The sequence below is a fragment of the Erpetoichthys calabaricus genome, chromosome 2, assembly GCF_900747795.2.
Source record: "Erpetoichthys calabaricus chromosome 2, fErpCal1.3, whole genome shotgun sequence".
In the NCBI taxonomy this organism is placed as follows: Eukaryota; Metazoa; Chordata; class Cladistia; order Polypteriformes; family Polypteridae; genus Erpetoichthys; species Erpetoichthys calabaricus.
The window spans coordinates 174,267,500-174,291,311 of NC_041395.2; the positions used below are offsets into that span (position 1 = coordinate 174,267,500).

The 23,812-nt window shown below is 39.3% G+C and overlaps 1 protein-coding gene across 3 annotated transcripts in view; it reads right to left on the reverse strand.

The window, feature by feature from the left end:
* wdr33 (WD repeat domain 33) overlaps positions 1-23,812 on the reverse strand; it is a 197,542-nt gene that overhangs the window by 20,264 nt on the left and 153,466 nt on the right. For all 3 annotated transcript variants that reach the window (XM_028793092.2, XM_028793089.2, XM_028793093.2), the window contains exons 16-19: positions 11,088-12,260; positions 9,525-9,591; positions 5,458-5,809; positions 1,331-1,447 (exon numbers count right to left, since the gene is read on the reverse strand). In XM_028793092.2, coding sequence (XP_028648925.2) covers positions 1,331-1,447; positions 5,458-5,809; positions 9,525-9,591; positions 11,088-12,260 — 1,709 coding nt within the window. The remainder of the gene's footprint in view (positions 1-1,330; positions 1,448-5,457; positions 5,810-9,524; positions 9,592-11,087; positions 12,261-23,812) is intronic.

The following is a 23,812-nucleotide window of genomic DNA, read 5'->3' on the forward strand; positions in this document are numbered from 1 at the left end:
GTAGACATTCTTTTATGTACAGTAATCCCTCGCTACTTCGCGGTTCACTTTTCGCAGATTCACGACTTCGCGGATTTTATATGTAAGCATATCTAAATATATAACGCGGATTTTTCGCTGCTTCGCGGGTTTCTGCGGACAATGGGTCTTTTTACTTCTGGTACTTGCTTCCTAAGTTGGTTTGCCCAGTTGATTTCATACAAGAGATGCTATTGGCGGATGGCTGAGAAGCTACCCAATCAGAACACGCAGTTAAGTTCCTGTGTGTTGCTGATTGGCTCAGCGACGGAGTGCTGCATTAACCAGGAAGTCTCATCTCACTCATTCAGCATTAACGTGCTACTGCTTCAGGGGCCATGTCCAAGCGCCAACAGAACAAGCAAATGATTGCAGAAAAGGTAAAAGTTTTGGATATGCTGAAGGAAGGGAACAGCTACACCGCTGCAGGACACCATCACAGCATCAATGAGTCCACGATTCTTTTTATTTAAAAAGGAGGAAAAGCATATAAGATCTACGGCCGCAGTGTCCTTTAACCAGGGCGCAAAACGAGTTGCAAGTGGACGTGATAAGGCAGTAGTCTGGATGGAATCTGCTTTAGGAATCTTTGCAACAAGGTCGACGACATCATGACCGCCTACAAGCTGCTACGTGTACTTTGCTATACAGTAAGTGTAAAAAGTTTCATTTTGGCCATTTGTGATCCCAGAATTGAACTTTGGAAATGCTAGATATTTAAAACACAAGGAAAGACAATTTACATGCATTACCAAATTGAATAAAAAGTTTCAGCTTATACAATTAACAAACGCTTCTTACTAATGCATTGGTTATATTTTAAAATCAATTTAGTAGTACCTTGATACAAAGTAACTTCTTGGAAAAATGAAACTTTATGGGTGCTTTCAAACATGAGAATGCTAGTGTACCTGTTCAGATTTCACCAAGAAATTTGAAAGCTAGAAAAACACACATAGTGGTTACACATGAATGGAAACCAACAGCATTATGATTGTTTTGTGAAACAAAGTTGTACATGGGAATTTAGACACCTTTCTAGAGAAGCCTCTTCATTAGACATGTTCTCTTTATGTGGTTAGCATTGAACTACACACCAATTTGTCTACCAATTACATATTGCTGTCTAGATGCCACCTTACTTAGGACACCATGCTTTTCTAAAGAGGATGGATAATAATTGTGAAATCTGGATAACTTGACTGTATCTATGTGCTCAAATCCTTTTCTTTATATACAAATATGAAGAGACCCATTAGCTCACCAAAATTTTACAGAAATACACAGAGAAATGGCTGAAATTTAAACTCACGATTCATCTGTTTGCTCATAATCAAATTCTTGGTTGTGTCTACCATGGGGAGTCCGCCTCTGGTCTCTTGAGCGCAACTGTTCAAATTCATCGATAGGGCCGTCATAATTTTCAAACCTGTATATGGAAGAAAAGGTCAGTGAACTGCAAAAGCACAAAGAAAACATCTGTGTCACAGTGTAGGGTATCTCTTTTTTAGCAACTCTCCCTGATGCAGGACATGCTGGGATTCATGTCTAATGAGATAAGGCTTTGTGATTAATGGCAGCCATGGGAATGACAGAAAAAAAAGTAGCTGAAATTAAAACTACACACTTACTGTATTCATAGCATCCAGAATCCAAATAAAAAGAGAATAATGCCTTACCCAAATAAATGCAGCATTAGTACTAGCAAAGAGCCTAAGCCAAGCTTGGCTCAGAAATACAAAACCTGTATAGCATTTTTAGAGGCAACTGCTCTCTTCTAACAATTTGCTAGTATAGTAGGACAACATGTATAGCTGGCATAAAACAGTTTGATTTGACACATGACTCACTACAATGATTTGTACGCAAAATTGTTCTTTAACAAGAATGCAATATAAAATAATATGTAACATTTTGTTTAAACTCCTGTTCTAACAGTAGCTGTAATTAGATAACAAGAAATGCAGTCCGTAGTAGTAGGGTGATGTATAGTGTTAGCTGTTATGGATGCAATGAGAAGTGAAGCAAAACTGCACCTTTTATTGGCTAACTAAACAGATTACAATATACAGGCTTTTGAGGCAGCTCAGGCCCCTTCTTCAGGCAAGTTGTAGTACAGAACTCAGAGTTCCCTGTGTTTATATATACACTAGGAACGAAACAGCATTCGGAAACCTTGAAGTGGGTCATCTTCAATGTAAAAAAATCAACAGACCTCTCCAGCCTTAAGATTATTTTAGCAGGAAAGGAGAACAATGTATGTGTAACTTATCCAAAAAAGTTTTTCCATGATTTTTCTTACAATATGGATTTGTAATCAAATTGACTAGGTCAGTAAGAGTGATATAAATAGTCCTCATATCTGGTCATAAAACTCTTGGTTTCTATCTATCTATTTAAACCATGGTTGCACTGTGTTAAATTTTTGCATCAGTTTAACTTCCCATTCCTTTCTCTACTGCTATCTTTTGAAGTTGCTCATAAGCACTTTGACTTTAAAATCTTTCTCACACTGTCCATTGCTGCAGAAGTAAACTCTTACAGGAACATCTCTATTGCCATGCTTAATGTGGAACCTATGCAAATTCATTCTTTGGCAAAGTGTTTGTCCAGTTTCTTCCCTGTAGAGTGCAATGTTGGGAAATTTCATAAACAGAATTAGGTGCAGCACATTAGATGATGGGATTGGCTCCAGCAGACCCCCGTGACCCTGTTTGGATTCAGCGGGTTAGAAAATGGATGGATGGATGGATGGACATTAGATGATCTGCAGGAAAATTATCCCTTTATGTGATGTATTATAAATGTGAGCAAAGGTTTTACATCTTTTCTGTAGGCAGGTACATGTACCATTTTGTGTTGATTTACTTAAGTAGCTTAGGACAATAAGTTGCTCCAGATTTGGTGATTGTTCGTATGCCACGATGGGAAGTTCTAGGAATACACCTCTCAGTGTGTCATCATTATTTAGTAAAGTTCTTTTATAATTTTGTGAAGTACTTCAAGTTGTGGGTTATAGGTGATAAAAAGGGAGATGTGTTCCTTGTTGTCTTTGTTTTAATATGCCAGAAGGTTGTTACTGGATATGGCAGTATCTCCTCTTATTTGATTGTCCGTTGTTTTAGGTGTATGGCCATGTCTAATGAAATCTTATCTGAGTTGCTGCAATTGTTTATCCCAGTATGTTGGGTCTGTGAAGAAGTACAGTCAAAAAAGTAGAAAAGGAGTGTGGTGCTAACAGGAGTTCCTTGTTACAGTATATGTGAAATTATAAACTTTAAATTTAATTTAAGCAATGTGGCATGCACATTAAGATTTAATGTATATAATTAAAAAGAATGGCTTTAGTACCTGGATTTAATACGTGAGTGGCTCATTTCAGTCCAATTTTATTTCCCTGCCAACAACAAGCATTTAAAGGCTTACCCAAACCATTGTCTTGCTTTTTAAACCAAACGATGGCTGGATGGATGAAAGTTCAGCATTTTGAGATTACCATTAAGTCAGGATCTTGAAGGCAAGGTGATCGGACATAAAATGTTAAGCACATATGGCTGCACGCTCTTATAGATAGAGTGCATCCAGAAAGTATTCACAGCGCATCACTTTTTCCACATTATGTTATGTTACAGCCTTATTCCAAAATGGATGAAATTAATTTTTTTCCCTCAGAATTCTGCACACAACACCCCATAATGACAACATGAAAAAAGTTTACTTGAGGTTTTTGCAAATTTATTAAAAATAAAAAAACTGAGAAATCACATGTACACAAGTATTCACAGCCTTTGCTCAATACTTTGTCGATGCACCTTTGGCAGCAATTATAGCCTCAAGTCTTTTTTGAATATGATGCCACTAGTTTGGCACACCTATCCTTGGCCAGTTTCGCCCATTTGCAGCACCTCTCAAGCTCCATCAGGTTGGATGGGAAGCGTCGTCCAGAGATGTTCAATCGGATTCAAGTCTGGGCTCTGGCTGGGCCACTCAAGGACATTCACAGAGTTGTCCTGAAGCCACTCCTTTGATATCTTGGCTGTGTGCTTAGGGTCGTTGTCCTGCTGAAAGATGAACCGTCGCCCCAGTCTGAGGTCAAGAGCGCTCTGCAGCAGGTTTTCATCCAAGATGTCTCTGTACATTGCTGCAGTCATCTTTCCCTTTATCCTGACTAGTCTCCCAGTTCCTGCCGCTGAAAAACATCCCCACAGCATGATGCTGCCACCACCATGCTTCACTGTAGGGATGGTGCCAGGTTTCCACCAAACGTGACGCCTGGCATTCACACCAAAGAGTTCAATCTTTGTCTCATCAGACCAGAGAATTTTCTTTGTCATGGTCTGAGAGTCCTTCAGATGCCTTTTGGCAAACTCCAGGCAGGCTGCCATGTGCCTTTTACTAAGGAGTGGCTTCCGTCTGGCCACTCTACCATACAGGCCTGATTGGTGGATTGCTGCAGAGGTGGTTGTCCTTCTGGAAGGTTCTCCTCTCTCCACAGAGGACCTCTAGAGTTCTGACAGAGTGACCATCGGGTTCTTGGTCACCTCCCTGACTAAGGCCCTTCTCCCCCGATCGCTCAGTTTAGATGGCCGGACAGCTATAGGAAGAGTCCTGGTGGTTTCGAACTTCTTCCACTTACGGATGATGGAGGCCACTGTGCTCATTGGGACCTTCAAAGCAGCAGAAATTTTTCTGTAACCTTCCCCAGATATGTGCCTTGAGACAATCCTGTCTCGGAGGTCTATAGACAACTCCTTTGACTTCATGCTTGGTTTGTGCTCTGACATGAACTGTCAACTGTGGGACCTTATATAGACAGGTGTGTGCCTTTCCAAATCATGTCCAGTCAACTGAATTTACCACAGGTGGACTCCAATTAAGCTGCAGAAACATCTCAAGGACGATCAGGGGAAACAGGATGCACCTGAGCTCAATTTCGAGCTTCACGGCAAAGGCTGTGAATACTTATGTACATGTGCTTTCTCAATTTTTTTATTAATAAATTTGCAAAAACCTCAAGTAAACTTTTTTCACGTTGTCATTATGGGGTGTTGTGTGTAGAATTCTGAGGAAAAAAATGAATTTAATCCATTTTGGAATAAGGCTGTAACATAAAATGTGGAAAAAGTGATGCGCTGTGAATACTTTCCGGATGCACTGTATGCTTCTATTTAAATATGCACATAAATCAGTGTGTCGGCAACTGCACCCTGCTGGCACTGTTGAAAATCACAGAAAGCCAGAGGAGACTTAACACTCAAAAAAACATGCAAGCATTAGAGTGAAGAGCCTTTTCATAAAATCTGGCTGGAGTTATATTAAAAAACACTCCAGAAATGCAATGCATAGTGCAAAATAGAGGCCATTTCATAACTTTTCCCGCTAAGTTAAAATGGAAACATTCAGTGGAAATGACACTGAGAAAGCAGGTTCTGTTCATACCTCTCCTCTCGTCTTCCTCTGAATCTTGGCTCATCACTTTCACGCGAGAATCTTTCCTCAGAGAGCCGACGTCCATCCCAGCTGCCTTGAGGGCCACCTCTACTGGGACCTCTTCCATCACTTTCTCGGAACTCTGAACCTTGTCCACGCTGTATTCTCCAGTTTTCTTCAGCTCTAAGATGGAATCTCTCATCTGAACCATCCATATCAGAAGGTGGACCACGGCGACCATCACGGGACTCCCCCCAAAAACGGCCTCCTCTTTCTGATGTTTGATCAGGTCCTCCACCTCCATCAGGCCCTCGTCTATCCAAATGGGGGCCCAGATGATGGTTTGGAAGTCCACGGGTATCTACAGACAAATACAGAAATACATGACGATGAAGAAAACAAAAACCAAACATAATTACTTTCATTGTAGAAGACTGGAATTTATTGATTTAAGTTTATCTTCTTTAGCTTTAAGTCAGCTAAAAGTAACGTTTTACTCAATGAAGTCCACCTTGATATGCAGGGCGTACTATGAGTGAGGGTTTAAAAAACATCATGCAGGGGTCTCTTAACTTTTTTTTTTGTTTATCCTAAGGGCTGCAGCTCTACCAGTCAATGGGCTAAGTGGGTCACATAATCACAAATCAAAATGTTTTCCTGTAAAAGAGACTACAGAATATATTAGGCTTACATTTAAAACGGAACATATACTATATGTTTAACAGGTAATGACATCAGTATTTCTTTAGCCATTTGAGATAAAATCTTAAATGCACTAAACAAAGAAACAAATTAGGGCACATTTTAACAATTAGTATGAATACAACCAACATCACAACCCTATTTATTTAATAAAACTTTCCTCTAAAATTCACTAGAACAGCTTTCTTAATAAAACTTAACTTTTCATAAATAACAAATATTTATAGTGTGTTTTCTGATGCTCTCTGAAGAAGACTAATTCTTAACAGTCAGGAGACAAGTGAGAGTGAACACAACAATGTTATGATGGCAGATTACTGTTCATGAAATGTGACTTAATTTGGTACATAAGAGAGAAGGTGCAGTCATATACAATGAGGGTTGTCTGTGCCAGTGTTAAAAAATAAAATCTTAGATTTTGAGGGCCTTTCTCTTCTGCATGCCCTATTTCCTAAAAGTCTGCCATTTGTGTTGCGAGGATGAACATACAATTAAAAGTACTCATGAAGCCTCGTAAAGGATTCAAATAAATTTATCTAACAGAAACACAAACAAATAGGTAGGGAATCGACCAATGCAAATTATTTAGGACAGTGTGTCAGTAACATCCAAAAGCTTGACTGCACTGCATGTTCAACTGAACAGGCCACAGGTTGAGATCCCCTGGATAATATTACATGAATATTTTCCATTGCAATGTCTCCTTGATACACTAAAGACTGAATGATGGAACTATGTCATTTTAACTGATGCTTGCTAAAAAAAAAAATGTATTTCTACAGTACTCCCACAGATACTGCACCATCCACGCTTAACCTTGCTGCAAGAAATCTTTGTGAATTTAAAAATTAGAACTTTGCTATTGTGATCACCCACTTTCCGTAAGTGCTCACTTCACATGGGCTAAAGTTCACCTCCAAGATGTGTAAACCACATCTGATCTAAAAATAATATATGAAGAAGGATTTGAACTTTATCTCTGTGGTTAAAATGTAATTTTTAATCAGATTCTGACAATCATTAGAACATAAGAAGCCCAGATGAAATCAGTCATGATTGCTTAAATTTGTTAACTAAATGTTTTTTTCCGCAAGCTTATAAAGGTCTGAAGACATAACATCACTGACCAAGTCTCTTATATAAATTAAGGCATTATACGACTATGTGCTACACAAATTAAACAACTCAATGCATTAAATATTTCCTCCTCAATAAATATAGAATTTATTTAGTAAATATTCTTATTTACAACAAAAAAGAACAAATCTGCAAATATGAGTTTAAGTGCTTATCAGGTAACTTTTAACTACTCAAGTATGTAAACAGAACAAAATTTTAAAACAAAGGACAAAATGTGTAAGGTGTTAAGTGTGTGGAGGACCTGGCTTAATACCAGGTTAAACCATTCATGGTGGATGACATGAATAGTTATTGGAGCAGCGAGGAAACAGAATTTTTATTACATTTATGAGGTGATAAAGCTACTAATCATACCTAGAAAACGAGCTCTCTTCTAAAATACAAAAAACTGAAAAGCAAAAACAAAAAAAAAACAAAACATAGGGATACACGTTCGTGCATCACATCACAAGTGCAGCCCATACATTCCACATACACTGAATGCAAATGTAAACTCTAAGGCCAGATTTAAACTATGTAATTTAAACACCATATATAACAGATTGGCTTTCTTCACCAATTACGATTTGGGCATCAAACCCTCATAGTTTAAATGTAGCATATACTGAAGGAAAAAAGGCCCTGATACCAGACTCTTGAATGGTGAGCTTTCTCCAGTACCTGAGTCTACTCCTGAAGTATCAGATAAAAAGCAAGAATCAACAGTGCACTGGGTGCCAATTCATTGCAGATCCTGTACAAGAAGTCACTGCAAGCTTACAATCAACAAATGAACTATAATGACTGATTTTTGAACTTGGAAGGAAAAAGCAGAATACACAGAACAACACACAAAGGAGAATGTGCAACTTTCACATGTGTATCTAGCAGATTCTAGATTTTAATCTGGGATGCTAGATCTGTGAGGCAGCAGGCTAACTATTGTGTAAATAAACAAAGAGATTAAAAAAATGATGTACTACAGAGAGAGAAAAAAAAAACAAACTATTAATGCATTGGCTAATAATATAAAACTATCCAGAAAGGACTTCAACTAATAATGACCTATAAAGTCTGGAAGTTGTATGGTTCTCTATTTATAAGTTTGTTTAAAAAAAAACCAATTTAACATATATCTCTGTTACATCCAACACATTGAGTTCTGCTTACATGATCACATATCGCTCTGTTCCATTAAAATGAAGCCAGAACAACAAGTAGTGAATTAAATGACCAAGTCTAAATTCCCTCAAAGCCCAATCTACAAATATCTCAGCTGTTCATGTTCTATTCAAATGAAAATTAAATATAGCCAGAAAGGACACTTGTGAGGTATCACATTTGATTTTATGGCCAAGGTGAAATAGTAATTATGCATGTGTGAGAGTTTAGTCTTGTGCTACTGGGTGAGGTATGTCTGCCATATGTCTTGTTTTGAGGCTTTATAAATATTTTTTTGCGTACTCAAAAACAGCACATTGACTATAGGAGAGGACTATCTTTTAATTTATCTGGCTTGTTTCCGGGATACATTTTTCCTTCGCAAAAGAGTAAATTCAGCGTGTAACACAAAGCTGAGACTACAAGAACTAGTATTTTTGCCTTTGTGATGATTCAAATGTTAACCAAGGCAAAAAAGACAGTGCTCCTCAAATCATTTCTTAGGTTTTATTAATATGTTTGACTGCCAGATGCAGTACTGCCAAAGTCAATTTTTAATTTAAGGATTCTACTAAACGTTGACCATTAAAGGAAGCTAAAGAAATCAAATCTAAGAACACATGAATTTTTGTAATAAGACTTGTTATAAAAATGCAGCATGAAAAGCTTTGAGTATTAGATCAACTTTTTGCCGATTTAATTTTCATGATAATCATTAGCACTTACCAGTGACTACAAACAGTACAATACAAACCAAAATACAAATAGATAACAAATTATGTGTTATAGGTTTGAACCATGTAACCTGATGCATGCTGTATAATGTATATAAAAAAAAAAAAAGCACAGACTACTGAGAACCTGCCATATTCAAGTGTGAGAAAACTTAATAGTTCTATATAGGATATGTAGAGAGGATATCATCATCTAATAGAGTGTTTTAAATAGTTAAGAATTAGGAAGAAGAATAAAACAAAAATAAAGAATCAACAGCTTTACATATGTTGAACATTACAAATCATATACTGAAAGCAACAGCAGCAGACAATCATCTGTGCCACCCTAATTCAACATATTTCTGAAGCTTGCATTACCTTTGCTGGGGCCAGGGCCCTGTTGCACAATCCCAGACATTAGAGGTGGAGGTCCTTGATTCTGAACCTGAAAATAAAATTGAGGAATCAACTGAAATGTTCTGCTGGTACAGTCTTGATTTGCTCTTCTGACATGCCCATCAAAACATCTTTTTAGCTTTTTAAAATGAACATAAGTGCCTTATGAGAATACAGTATAAAGACAATTACAGAAGAAACCACTGTATACCCCAACAAATTTCTCAGATTCTTTCAGTATATTCTGAATAACTGTTCCAAAGGTGTTTTTTCAAATGTGTTGCAAAGCAACTTAATACATAATACAAATTACATCTCACATCTGTGCAAAGTTTACTTTTTTCTTGTACTACTAGTCAGAGATTTCATAGTTTTGGAAAAAAGCTAGTTATTTACTTACTTACTTTTACATCACCCCTGAATCTCTAGTTTGTTCAGAGTAAAAAGGTTCAGCTCTAACCTTTACTTAGAGATCTTAACTTAGGAGTTGGATTTGGAAGTTTCCCTCTGCATTACCTTTGAACATACCATGATCTCTCATGCAACAGTGAAATTGTAACTTCACATAGTAATCCATAATCTTCAACATAAATTACCATACATCTTTTACACAAATTTTAACTTCAATCTCCAGACTGTACAATATAGCTGTCTAACTGTCTTTTGTACATTATTTGGTTAAGTACAGCAGTAAGCCTACAAAGGCCTACCAAATATCTCAGGGGACACTTTTTAGCTCCACACCACCAATCACCGTGTAAACACATCTAATTTCTTGCATTATTTTCACAAAAGTTTACTTTTTCTATATCAAGTTAAAATCTACATTCTGTGCATTTTGGGTCGTTTGCAAATTTAACACATAGGCCCCCTTGACTTAATTAAAAATGTGCTTTATAACCAACATCTGTTTAGATAGGTTATCTAGAAATCTACCCACCTATAAACAGCTATTACAATTTGAGTATTCTATTAAGCCACTTATGGAACAAATACTGTACACAGTCCTTATATTTTAAGTGCAGTCAGTATAATGCACTGGATAAGTCCACCTCCATGTGCCTGTTTCCAACAAGAGGACTTCTTTTAGCTGGATTTTTACCCCAATGCAGCAGTAATACAGCCATTGAATAAAACTTCAAAAAGTGCTGCTTTACCTGCAACACTTCTAAATGCACGTATGATGCTGACAAACATGCTACATTAAAAGCCATTTGTGCCTGTGATTTTACAAATCCTCATTTTGAAATGTGTGTACTCTGTGCTAGCACAGACTAAGAAGTGGGATATGTGGGATGAGCAGGTGTACATAATAAAATGGCCACTAAGTGTATTCCCAGATACATTTTAAATAAAAACTAATCTTCAGTTAAGATCCAGGTCATATCCCAAATCATCCAGCAGTATGTACATTGAAATAAATGCTTGGGCACCAATTGAACACCTAAATCTTATGTTTTTTGGAATTTAAAGAACAAAGTCTACTAACACTATGGGTACTAGCCATATCCATTTTTAGATTGAGTAAAGGCTTCCCTCACTTACCTGGTTAAAAGGAGGTCTGGGTCCTTCACCTAACAATGGTGGCTTTCCTTGTTGAATATACGGTGCTGGACCCTGCATACTAGCTGGCCCTGGCATGTTCCCATGTCCTTGCATGTTCCCCGGGCCAGGGATGCCGCCGTGCCCTGGCATGCTCCCCGGGCCAGGCATGCCGCCGTGCCCTGGCATGCTCCCCGGGCCAGGCATGCCGCCGAGCCCTGGCATGCTCCCCGGGCCAGGCATGCCGCCGTGCCCTGGCATGCTCCCCGGGCCAGGCATGCCGCCGTGCCCTGGCATGCTCCCCGGGCCAGGCATGCCGCCGTGTCCCTGCATGTTCCCTGGCCCTGGCATGCCGCCATGTCCCTGCATGTTCCCTGGCCCAGGCATGCCACCGTGTCCCTGCATGTTGCCTGGCCCTTGTATGTTTCCTGGTCCTGGCATGTTACCATGCGGTTGCATATTTCCCGGCACTGGCATATTTCCATGCCCTTGCATATTACCATGCACCTGTGGAACTTGAGGACCTCTAGACTGGTTTTGCTGTCCCTGTAGTCCATGAGATGGTTGCCCCATCATAGCCCCTTGCACTGGGGGCACTTGGTGCCCTCTCATGTCCAGATCAAGAGGATGGTTCACTAATGTACCCTGGTTAGGGATTCCCCTTAGGTCTTGAGGTCCCATCATGTTACCCTGGATAGGGGACCCTTGACTGTCTCTTGGTCCTATTCCACAGGGTTGGTGTCCTGGCATGCCTCCAGGTGGTCCTTGTATTCCTCGCTGTCCAGGGGGAATCCCAGGAGAAATATGTATTCCTTTGTTATTTGGCATACCTGGAGGACCCTGAGGCCCAATGGGCCCAAGTGGAGCAGGGTGTCTCTGTATACCTTGTGACCCAGGTACTTCCTGAGGGCCTAAGAAGCCCTGCTGAGTAGGATGGCTTTGGTGGAGCTGAGGTCCAGGTGGTCCCATTTGGCTCTGAGGAAGGAAAGGTACTTGTGGACCATTAGAGCCCATTGGATTGATGTTTGTAGGCATTTGCTGGGGTTGAAGAGGCTGCTGAAAATTTGGTGAAGCCTGGGTCAACGGTGTCTGATTGGGGAATGAAGATATAGCTCCCTGTTGAGGAGGCTGTCCCTGCTCACTCTGTTTCTGTGCCATACGCTCAATCTTCATTTGCTAGAGATAAAAAAAAATACAAAGTATTAAAACAAAGTACAGTAGTACCTCACTTAAAGAGATGCATTAGTTTGTGGTAAGCAACTAGTGCTGGTCAGTATGACCAACATTCTATATCACGTTTTTTTCAAAATTATATCGGTTTCACGGTATTTTTTTCCCCATGCATGAGTGGATGTTAACATTTTCCACTGCAATTACTGTAGTAGACTGGCTAAGAATAACCTATTCCACTGTCACGAGCATTGTACAAAAAACATTTTAATGTGCACACAAGTATTAATACAGGTTTGCATGGCCCCATAAAGTGATAGTTTTCAAGGGGGTGGCACTAATGAAAAGAAGGAATCACATTGCATGACAGTTGCAGTCAAAATATAAAACCTTTTTATTGAACAAATTTTGCAGAGAACTTAAACTATAATTTTGACAACATATTTTCAACCATCCAAAGAGGCATTGAGACATAGTAAAATATCCAGAGGTGCTTGTCAAAAGTTGTATTGCACTGAACATGTCTTAGAAAAGGAATGAAAAGTAAATATTTTTTGTAAACCAACTACACTTTTTTGTTAACGTTAACAATCTCTGTCCACTGACACGTTAAAGTGACTTTTTAAACATCTTTACCATCATTAAACTGCATAATAGTTAAAATAATAAATAACACTTAAATAAATAATAGTGCAAATTCTGGTAATAATACTATTTACTTCAAGACTTCAAACCCAGGTGCATTACACAGTATTCACCAAATAAAAATAAAATAAAACCAGTGCAACTTGGTGAGACATCTTTACTAACTGAACCATTATTAAGGCAAATTGCATTAATATGGAGCTTGCTTCAAGCTAAGCTATATACATAAATAATAAAACTGCAACTTGCACTTATAATGCTATTTGTGGTATAGCCCTACGGAAGCGTATTAGGGCCACGGTGAAGAAAAAAAAACTATATGTCGAGAGTAAAGTTGACATGTTGACTTTATTCTTGACATTTCCACTTTAATCTCGACGCTTATGTCGAGATTAAAGTCGACATTTCCACTTTATTTTCATAGTTTATGTTGTCATTAAAGTACAATGTCGTAAACTAAACTTCATCCTAAAATCAATGTTTAATTTACTAGATTTTCTCAAACCCCATCATAAGTTAATGTAGCACATTAAATGCTTTGTGTTAAGTGTTCCCCGACCCAGTTGTTAATCACTACGCGCTACTTAAAATGACTTCCTCTGCACTAAGAGGAGGCGCAGGCAGGGATCGCCGCACAGAATACATTCACTTCATGATATTCCTACTCTCTGAAAATTTAGAATGCTAAGATCAATACTTGATATCATTTTCATGATGAAATGCATTAAAGCAGGTATTAAACATGCATGGTAGTGTGGCGGTAGTGCTGCTCCCTTGCAGTAAGGGGTCCCCAGGTGTACGTTCAGTGTAGAGAACTTTATGGCAGGTGTGACAAGGCTCCAAAAAACTGGATGTATGAATGGGTATCACACTGGTTTAACTAAAATATTGTGTAAATGTTGGGTTTGTGATCTGGTGGTCAGAGACACGAACACAGAATTCAACGGATGTTCTTCTGAGCGGGCTTTCTTTATTGCATGCGTGCTGTCTCTGTCTGACGTACCAAACCCCCAGTTCCTATCCTTCCTTTTTCTTTCTCCACATAACCAATCACCACACGATAATCGTCTTTGTGAAATTAAAACTAATTATAATCTTAGACCACAGAACGTTCAGAACTTAAAAAAAATCATTGTTATACATGTTTAATTATGCCATCCATTCAGGGTTGCGCCCATCCCAGCAAGCATTGTCTGCGAGGCAGGAGCACATCTCAGGGTGAATAGAAGCAACACATACACTAGCAGGGTCAATATAGCAAAACAAAATCCCACATTATCATGACTTTGAAAGAAAATCGAAGCACGCCGAGTAAACCCACCAGAAAAACATGCAAATTCAAGGCAGGGAACACCCGGGACCCCCTTGCTGTGAGGCAGCAGTGCAACCTCCATGTACCCCCACACGATTAATACATGCTTTAATGCATTTCATCATGAAAATTATATCAAGTATTTATCTTAGCATTCTAAATGTTCAGGGAGCAGGAATATCATTAAATTAATATATTCTGTGTGGTGATCGCTGCCTGCGCCTCCTCTTAGTACAAGAGGAAGTCAGTTTAAGAAGCACGTAGCGATTAACGTGGTTTGGGGAACACTTAACACAAAGCATTTAATGTGCTACATAATTTATGACAGGGTTTGAGAAAATCTAGTATTAAATTAAATATTCATTTTAAGATGTAGTTTACGATGTTCTACTTTAACGACAAATTACGAGAATAAAGTCAACATGTCGACTTTAATATCAATATAAACGGCGAGAATAAAGTAGAAATGTCGAAAATAAAGTCAACACGTTGTCACACTATTACACAGTACCCAGGTACATTACACAGTACTGAAAAAAAAAATAAGTACAACTTGGCTTGCAGTATTATCCAGTAGTATAGAAACAGTATTCACACATTTGAACATAATGCTCCACATCCGACCTTTTAAAACCAAAGTATCTCCAGACAACAGACACAGCTCCTTTATTCGGCAAAAGTTCTTCTGTGTCATCACGTTCAACTTTATTGTCTGCTACAGCTTCAGTTTTAGAATGTTCTCTGTCCATTTTTACCGTTCAGTACCATCACTAACGCATGTACTCTGTTGCATGTGTTTAGCGGTGCAGCAGTGAAAAAGGCCCCCCCTTAAACAGTTTCCCGCTGCGTCACGTTCTGAACATTGTTTAGGCTATTTAAACTGGTGTTGCGGTATAAGAAAAATCCATATCATAACAAAAATAAACAGTTTTTGGTATGGACCGATATACCACCCAGCACTATAAGAAACTATTAGTGGAAGATGTACAATAGGTGGAATATACAGTATCTCACAAAAGTGAGTACACCCCTCACATTTTTGTAAATATATTATTATATCTTTTCATGGGACAACACTGAAGATATGACACTTTGATACAATGTAGTCAGTGTACAGCTTGTATAACAGTGTAAATTTGCTGTCCCCCCAAAATAACTGAACACATAGCCATTAATGTCTAAACCACTGGAAACAAAAGTGAGTACACCCCTAAGTGAAAAATGTCCAAACTGTGCCCAATTAGCCATTTTCCCTCCCCGGCGTCATGTGACTCGTTAGTATTACAAGGTCTCAGATGTGAATGGGGAGCAGGTGTGTTAAATTTGGTGTTATCGCTCTCACACTCTCTCATACTGGTCACTGGAAGTTCAACATGGCACCTCATGGCAAAGAACTCTCTGAGGATCTGAAAAAAAAGAATTGTTGCTCTACATAAATGGCCTAGAATATAAGAAGACTGCCAACACCCTGAAACTGAGCTACAGCACGGTGGCTAACACCATACAGCAGTTTAAAAGGATAGGCTCCACTCAGGACAGGCCTCGTCATTATCGACCAAAGAAGTTGAGTGCACGTGCTCAGCATCATATCCGGAGGTTGTCTTTTGAAAATAGATATATTAGTGGTGCTTGCATGATGGGGGGAGGGGGCTATCAGCCTGTCAGTGCTTAGACCATACGCTGCACACTGCATCAAATTGGTCTGTATGGCTGTTGTCCCAGAAGGAAGCCTCTTCTAAAGATGATGGACAAGAAAGCCCGCAAACAGTTTGCTGAAGACAAGCAGACTAAGGACATGGATTACTGGAACCATGTCCTGTGGTCTGATGGGACCAAGATAAACTTATTTGGTTCAGATGGTGTCAAGCGTGTGTGGCAGCAACCAGGTGAGGAGTACAAAGACAAGTGTGTGTTGCCTACATTCAAGCATGGTGGTAGGAGTTTCATGGTTTGGGGCTGCATGAGTGCTGCTAGCACTGGGGAGCTACAGTTCATTGAGGGAACCATGAATGCCAACATGTACTGTGACATACTGAAGCAGAGCATGATCCCCTACCTTCGGAAACTGGGCCACAGGGCAGTATTCCAACATGATAATGACCCCAAGCACACCTCCAAGATGACCACTGCCTTGCTAAAGAAACTGAGGGTAATGGTGCTGGACTGGCCAAACATGTCTCCAGACCTAAACCCTATTGAGCATCTGTGGGGCATCCTCAAACGGAAGGTGGAGGAGCGCAAGGTCTCTAACATCCACCAGCTCCATGATTGTCATGGAGGAATGGAAGAGGATTCCAGTGGCAACCTGTGAAGCTATAATGAACTCCATGCCCAAGAAAATTAAGGCAGTGCTGGAAAATAATGGTGGCCACACAAAATATTGACACTTTGGGCACAATTTGGACATTTTTCACTTAGGGGTGTACTCACTTTTGTTGCCAACAGTTTAGACATTAATGACTGTGTGCGGAGTTATTTTGAGGGGACAGCAAATATTCACTGTTATGCAAGCTGTACATTGACTACTTTACATTGTATCAGTGTCATATCTTCAGCGTTGTCCCATGAAAAGATATAATAAAATATTTACAAAAATGTGAGGGGTGTACTCACTTTTGTGAGATACTGTATGTATTGTAATGATTGTGCGACAAGGAAGCTGGAGACTGAGGGAGGGGTTGGCATTGCGGGTTATAGTGATAGTCATATTATAGGTTGTTGCCAAAGTTGCTGCTGCTGCTGTTGTAACATTCCAAAGCTCTTTCCACATGGTTCCATGCAATGTCATTTGCTTTATCCTATGCTCGCATATTTTTGCCACTGACCCTGCCTGCATCACACAACTCCCCTGGGATAGGAGGCAACATTACCTGCCACTCTATCCCCAGCTCTGAGAGTTGGACCATGCCAGAATCCTTAAAGTGACTTACTGGTGACCAGGCACTCAAGCCAATGGAGTCTAGTTGAATAGAAGCATCCATTAAAGGCTTGCATGTACTGGATCTCTATCCATACTCTGCACTAGCTACTTTTATGGCCAGCTGTTAGTAAGTCCAATAATTATGTTATGTGCCATTCCTTTATTCAAAAAAATACCCTCCTTATAATCTGCTTTTTAATTTCTAAAGGTACTGTTCTATGCCTTTGTGACATACTGGGAAAAATATATTTATTAATATTTATTACTTTTTAAAAACACTAAAATAACTAAATTAACACATGAAATTCCTAAGCAATCACATACAACTTCATGATCTACAGTACACATGATATTACTATTTATTTCATGTAGGGAAGCTGGAAATTACTTTCAAGAAGCTCTAGCTGACAGGTATTTGAATTTGCACGTGCACCATGGCCCTTTTTCTTTTTTTCTTTTATTGTCATCATTCCATACAAATAGTCAATTAGCTGGTGGTGAATTTTAGGAGGCCCAAGCCCCCTGGACCCCGTAATCATCAGAGGTGACTGTGTGCAGAGGGTACAGACCTATAAATACCTGGGAGTGGAGCTGGATGATAAATTGGACTGGACTACCAAAACTGATTCTCTGTGCAAGAGAGGACAGAGCCGGCTATACTTCCTTAGAAGACTGGCGTCCTTCAACATCTGCAATAAGATGCTGCAGATGTTCTATCAGACAGTTGTGGCGAGCGCACTCTTCTACGCTGTGGTGTGCTGGGGAGGCAGCATAAAGAAGAAGGATGCCTCACGCCTGGACAAACTGGTGAGGAAGGCAGGCAGTATTGTAGGCACGGAGCTGGACAGTTTGACATCCATGGCAGAGCGATGGGCACTGAGCATGCTCCTATTAATTATGGAGAGTCCACTGCATCCACTAAACAGTGTCATCTCCAGACAGAGGATCAGCTTCAGTGACAGCAGTCTGTCCTGCTCCACTGACAGACTGAGGAGATCATTCCTCCCCCAAACTATGTGACTCTTCAATTCCACCCTCGGGTAAACGTTAACATTACTCAAAGTTATTGTCTGTTTTTACCTGCATTTTTATTACTCTTTAATTTAATACTGTTTTTGTATCAGTATGCTGCTGCTGGAGTATGTGAATTTCCCCTTGGCCCCTTGGGATTAATAAAGTATCTATCTATCTTTACAAAAAATAGGACTGAAAACAAATCAACCCCCACCCCTGACAAAGACAGCATGGCCAACGGAGTAAAACTTAAAGCTAGTAAAAATAAATAAATTGATGAGTTTAATAGGTGGATACAGATAAATGGAGAAGAAAAAGAAATGGGAAGAGAATCTACTTCCTCAGTGCTTTAAGAGCTTAGTCTAAAATATTATTAATTAGATCCTGCCAGGTTCCCGAAAAAGTTCTGCATAGATCCTCTAACTGAGAATCTGTTTTTTTCCAATTTCAAATAGTATACAACATCAGTTACCCACTGACTTAAAAGAGGAGAGTTAGGATTCTTACAGTTTAGCAAATTAAGTCTGCGTGCCAATAGTGTAGTGAAGGCAATCACAGTTTGTTTGTCCTTCTCCACTTTAAGCCCATCTGGAAGAACACCAAACACACCTGTTAATGGGTTAGGAGAGATTTTGACACTAAGGCTGTCTGAAAGGCACTTAAAAAATTTTTGTCCAGAATGATGTTAATTTGGTGCAGGCCCAAAACATGTGACCCAGTGAGACTGGAACTTGACTACTGCGTTCACAGGTTGGATCTTGCCCTGGAAATATTTTGGACAGTTTTAAGTGAGACAGATGTCCTCAAAATATAATTTTGAGTTGAATAATTGTATGCTTTGCGCATATGGAGCTCGACTGAATTCTCTGCATTGCTCCCTTCCACTCCTTTTCTAACATGTTGAGTGAGAGATCCTTTTCCCATTGTCTTCTTGGATCTTTGAAAGGGAGGGACTGTAAAATAATTTTATATATTACAGAAATGCTGTCTGAGTTCTTGAAACTGAGGTATATTTTTTCCAGCATAGGGGAAGGTGTGAGATGAGGAAAATTGGGCAGGTTCTGTTTGACAAAGTTTCTAATTTGAAGACAGTGAAAGAAATGTGTTGCTGGAAAGTTAAATTTGGAATGTAATTGTTCATATGATGCAAAGATGTTGTCTATATAAAGATCTCTAAGCAATTTAATCCCAAGTGTTTCCCAGATATTAAAAATTGCATATTTTTGTGAGGGTTGAAAAAGGTGGTTCTCATGCAGAGGTGCCACAGATAAATGATTCTCCATCTTAAAATGCTTTCTACATTGGTTCAATATTCTGAGTGAGTGAAGCACAATTGGGTTATTAGTATATTGGCGATAACTTGAGTTTAGGGAGGAGGTGAGACAGGCACTGGTTGGCAGTGAAGAGTTACCAGACAGCTGGGAAACTACAGCAGATGTAGTAAGGGTGACAGCAAGAAGGGTGCTTGGCGTGACATCTGGAAAGAAGAAGGAAGAAACCTGGTGGTGGAATGATGAAATACAGAAGAGTATACAGAGGAAGAGGATGGCAAAGAAGAAGTGGGATAGTCAGAGAGATGCAGAAAGTAGACAAGAGTACAAGGAGATAAGGCGCAAGGTGAAGAGAGAAGTGGCGAAAGCTAAGGAAAAGGCATATGATGAGTTGTATGAGAGGCTGGACACTAAGGAGGGAGAAATGGACCTGTACCGATTGGCTAGACAGAGGGACCAAGCTGGGAAAGATGTGCAGCAGGTTAGGGTGATAAAGGATAAAGATGGAAATGTACTCACAAGCGAGGATAGTGTATTGAGCAGAAGAAAAGAGTACTGATGAATGAAGAGAACGAGAGAGAGAGAAGAGGTTGGATGATGTGGAGATAGTGAATCAGGAATTGCAACGGATTAGCAAGGAGGAAGTAAGGACAGCTATAAAGAGGATGAAAAATGGAAAGGCCGTTGGTCCAGATGACATACCTGTGGAAGCAAGGAGGGGTTTAGGAGAGATGGCAGTGGAGTTTTTAACCAGATTGTTTAATGGAATCTTGGAAAGTGAGAGGATGCCTGGGGAATGGAGAAGAAGTGTACTGGTGCTGATATTTAACAATAAGGGGGATGTGCAGGACTGCAGTAATTACAGGAGAATAAAATTGATAAGCCACAGCATGAAGTTATGGGAAAGAGTAGTGGAAGCTAGATTAAGAAGGGAGGTGATGATTAGTGAGCAGCAGTATGGTTCCATATCAAGAAAGAGCACCACAGATGCAATGTTTGCTTCTGAGCCCTTTCTTATTTGCAATGGTGATGGACAGGCTGACAGATGAGATTAGACAGGAGTCCCCTTGGACTATGATGTTTGTTGATGACATTGTGATCTGTAGTCATAGTAGGGAGCAGGTTGAGGAGACGTTGGAGAGGTGGAGATATGCTCTAGAGAGGAGAGGAATGAAGGTCAGTAGGAACAAGACAGAATACATGTGTGTAAATGAGAGGGAGGTCAGTGGAATGGTGAGGATGCAGGGAGTAGAGTTGGCGAAGGTGGATGAGTTTAAATACTTGGGATCAACAGTACAGAGTAATGGGGATTGTGGAAGAGAGGTGAAAAAGAGTGCAGGCAGGGTGGAATGGGTGGAGAAGAGTGTCAGGAGTAATTTGTGACAGACGGGTATAAGCAAGAGTGAAAGGGAAGGTCTACAGGACGGTAGTGAGACCAGCTATGTTATACGGGTTGGAGACGGTGGCACTGACCAGGAAGCAGGAGGAAGAGTTAAAGATGCTAAGATTTGCACTGGGTGTGACGAGGATGGATAGGATTAGAAACGAGTATGTTAGAGGGTCAGCTCAAGTTGCACGGTTGGGAGAATAAAGTCGGTCGAAGTGGTGAGATTGCGTTGGTTTGGACATGTGCAGAGGAGAGATGCCGAGTATATTGGGAGAAGGATGCTAAGGATAGAGCTGCCAGGTAAGAGAAAAAGAGGACGGCCTAAGAGAAGGTTTATGGATGTGGTGAGAGAGGACATGCAGGTGATGGGTGTAACAGAACAAGATGCAGAGGACAGAAAGATATGGAAGAAGATGATCCGCTGTGGCAACCCCTAACAGGAGCAGCCGAAAGAAGAAGTAGTATATTGGCGATAACTTGCATTTATTGGGGCACAAAGCAGGGAATATAAAGAAGTACTGCAGGATTTTATTTCTATTGCAGACCAAGCCTGTTTATGTTCATCTATTTGTGTCCTGGTTTTTATAGCTTGTATGTTTGCTGCCCAGTAATAAAACTTCCTTAGGTCTCTGTAGGGTCGCTCTTTGGATATGTGGATGTTTTAAGTTCCAAATAAATGAGGTTATGGTTGAATCTAATTGCTTAAAAAATGATTTATTGATGTATAGTATATTGGAATGTTTTGAAATAAAAAGAGAAGCTTAGGAATGATACTCATCTTAACAACATTAATTCTTCCAGCTACAGTGAGATGAAGGGTTGACCATCTATGCAAGTCTTGCTTAATTTTTTTCCATACAGACAGCGAAATTTTGTTGATAAAGAGCTTTATGTTTACTTGTGATATTTACCCCTAGGTATTTAAACTGATCTGCAGTAATAAAAGGGAAGGTGCCCAATCTAATATTGCATGCTTGAGAATTCACTGGAAAGAGCACACTTTTATTCAAATTAATCCTGAGACCAGAGATCTTTTGAAATTCTGTAAGTGCTGTTAAGACTGCAGCATATCATCTGCATATAGAGATATTTTTTGTCCAAGTCCTTCTCTGATAATCCCCTTTATCCGATAAGCATTTTGACAGTGAACTGCCAGTGGTTCAATGGCGATTGCGAATAGCAGTGGTGACAAGGGGCATCCTTGTCTGGTACCACGTTCTAGTTAAAGTAGTCTGAACAAATGTTGTTAATACAAACTGAAGCTTCTGGATTGGTATACAGTAGTTTGATCCATGTACAAATGTTCGGGCCAAACCCAAATTTCTCTAATGTAGTGAAAAGGTAGTTCCATTAAATTAATCAAATTCTTTTTCTGAATCCAACGATATCATCATCTCTGGGGTGTTTGACTTTGCAGATGAATATATTATATTAAACAGGCGTCAAAGATTGGAAGCTAAGTGTCGGCCTTTAATAAATCCAGTTTGATCTTGTGATATTACCAAAGACAGCACTTTCTCCATCCTTCTAGCTATGACTTTGGAGAGTATCTTAACATCATTATTCAGAAGTGAAATTGGTCTGTATGATGCAAATTGTAATAAGTCTTTATTTTGTTTAGGAAAGATGGTGATTAATGCTTGGCGAAAAGTTTGAGGTAGAATTTGATTGTCTCTAGCTTCTGTAAATGTTGCTAATAAGAGGGGAGCTAGCTGAGTGGAGAATTTCTTATAACATTCTACAGGGTAGCCATCAGGGCCTGCTGATTTCCCACTCTGAAGTGACTCTATAGCATCTAGTAATTCTGATACCGCCAGAGGTTTATCCACACTGCAAAAAATGAAATCTTAACAAGCCAGAAAATCTTGAAAAGAAATAATAGATCTTGTTTTTTTATTTTAAGAATAACTGACTTGAGTAGATTTGTATGTGTAAGATATATAATCTCATTTTTAGAAAATTTAACAAGTTAACCTTTCTCACTATATTGGCAGATAATTTTGCTTGATTCTAGTACCTTTTTCTTGTTTTTCTTGTTAAAACAAGAAAAAGGTATTAGAATCAAGCAAAATTATCTGCCAATATAGTGAGAAAGTTTAACTTGTTACATTTTCTAAAAATGAGATTATATATCTTACACATACAAATCTACTCAAGTCAGTTATTCTTAAAATAAAAAAAACAAGATCTATTATTTCTTTTCAAGATTTTCTGGCTTGTTAAGATTTCACTTTTTGCAGTGCAGTTCCTCTGCACAGTTTTTAACTGACAACATCTTATCAGACCCCTGGAGGTTTCTAAACCCAAACTCAAGAACATATTCCTTCTACTCACCAGTGCATCATTGCTACTCAAGAATTGATTATTTCTTTATAGATAATAATTTCTTGCCTACTATTAAATCTTGCAAGTACGACGCTATTATTTCCGACCATGCCCCTCTGATCTTGGAGCTAAAATCATTATGCCCCACATACTCATCTCACAGATGGCGTCTTAACCCACTTCTACTAGCAGACAAGAACTGTACAGAATTTATATCAAAACAAATCAGTTTCTTCCTAGAGACAAATACATCCTCAGAGGTCTCTGCAGGAGTACTCTGGGAAACTCTAAAGGCCTTCTTAAGAGGACAGATTATTTCAAATCTTTCTCATAGAAATAAATTAGAAACCAAGAAGGTATCAGAGCTAACCAGCGAAATTACTAGAACAGATTAAGAACATGCCAGGTGTCGAAGTGAGGCTCTGCATAGGAAAAGGCAGGCTCTGCATTCAGAGCTCAACCTCTTAACAACCAAAGAAACTGAACAACTCATTTTTACAATCAAGACATCATTACTATGAACACGGAGAGAACGCTAATAAGCTCTTAGCTCAACAAATCCACAAGCAAGAAGTTCGCAATGCAATCCCAGAAATCACCAACACGAACGGAGATAAAATCATTGACCATAAAAATATAAGGCTCATATTTAGAGACTACTATAAATCCTTATATTCTACTGAA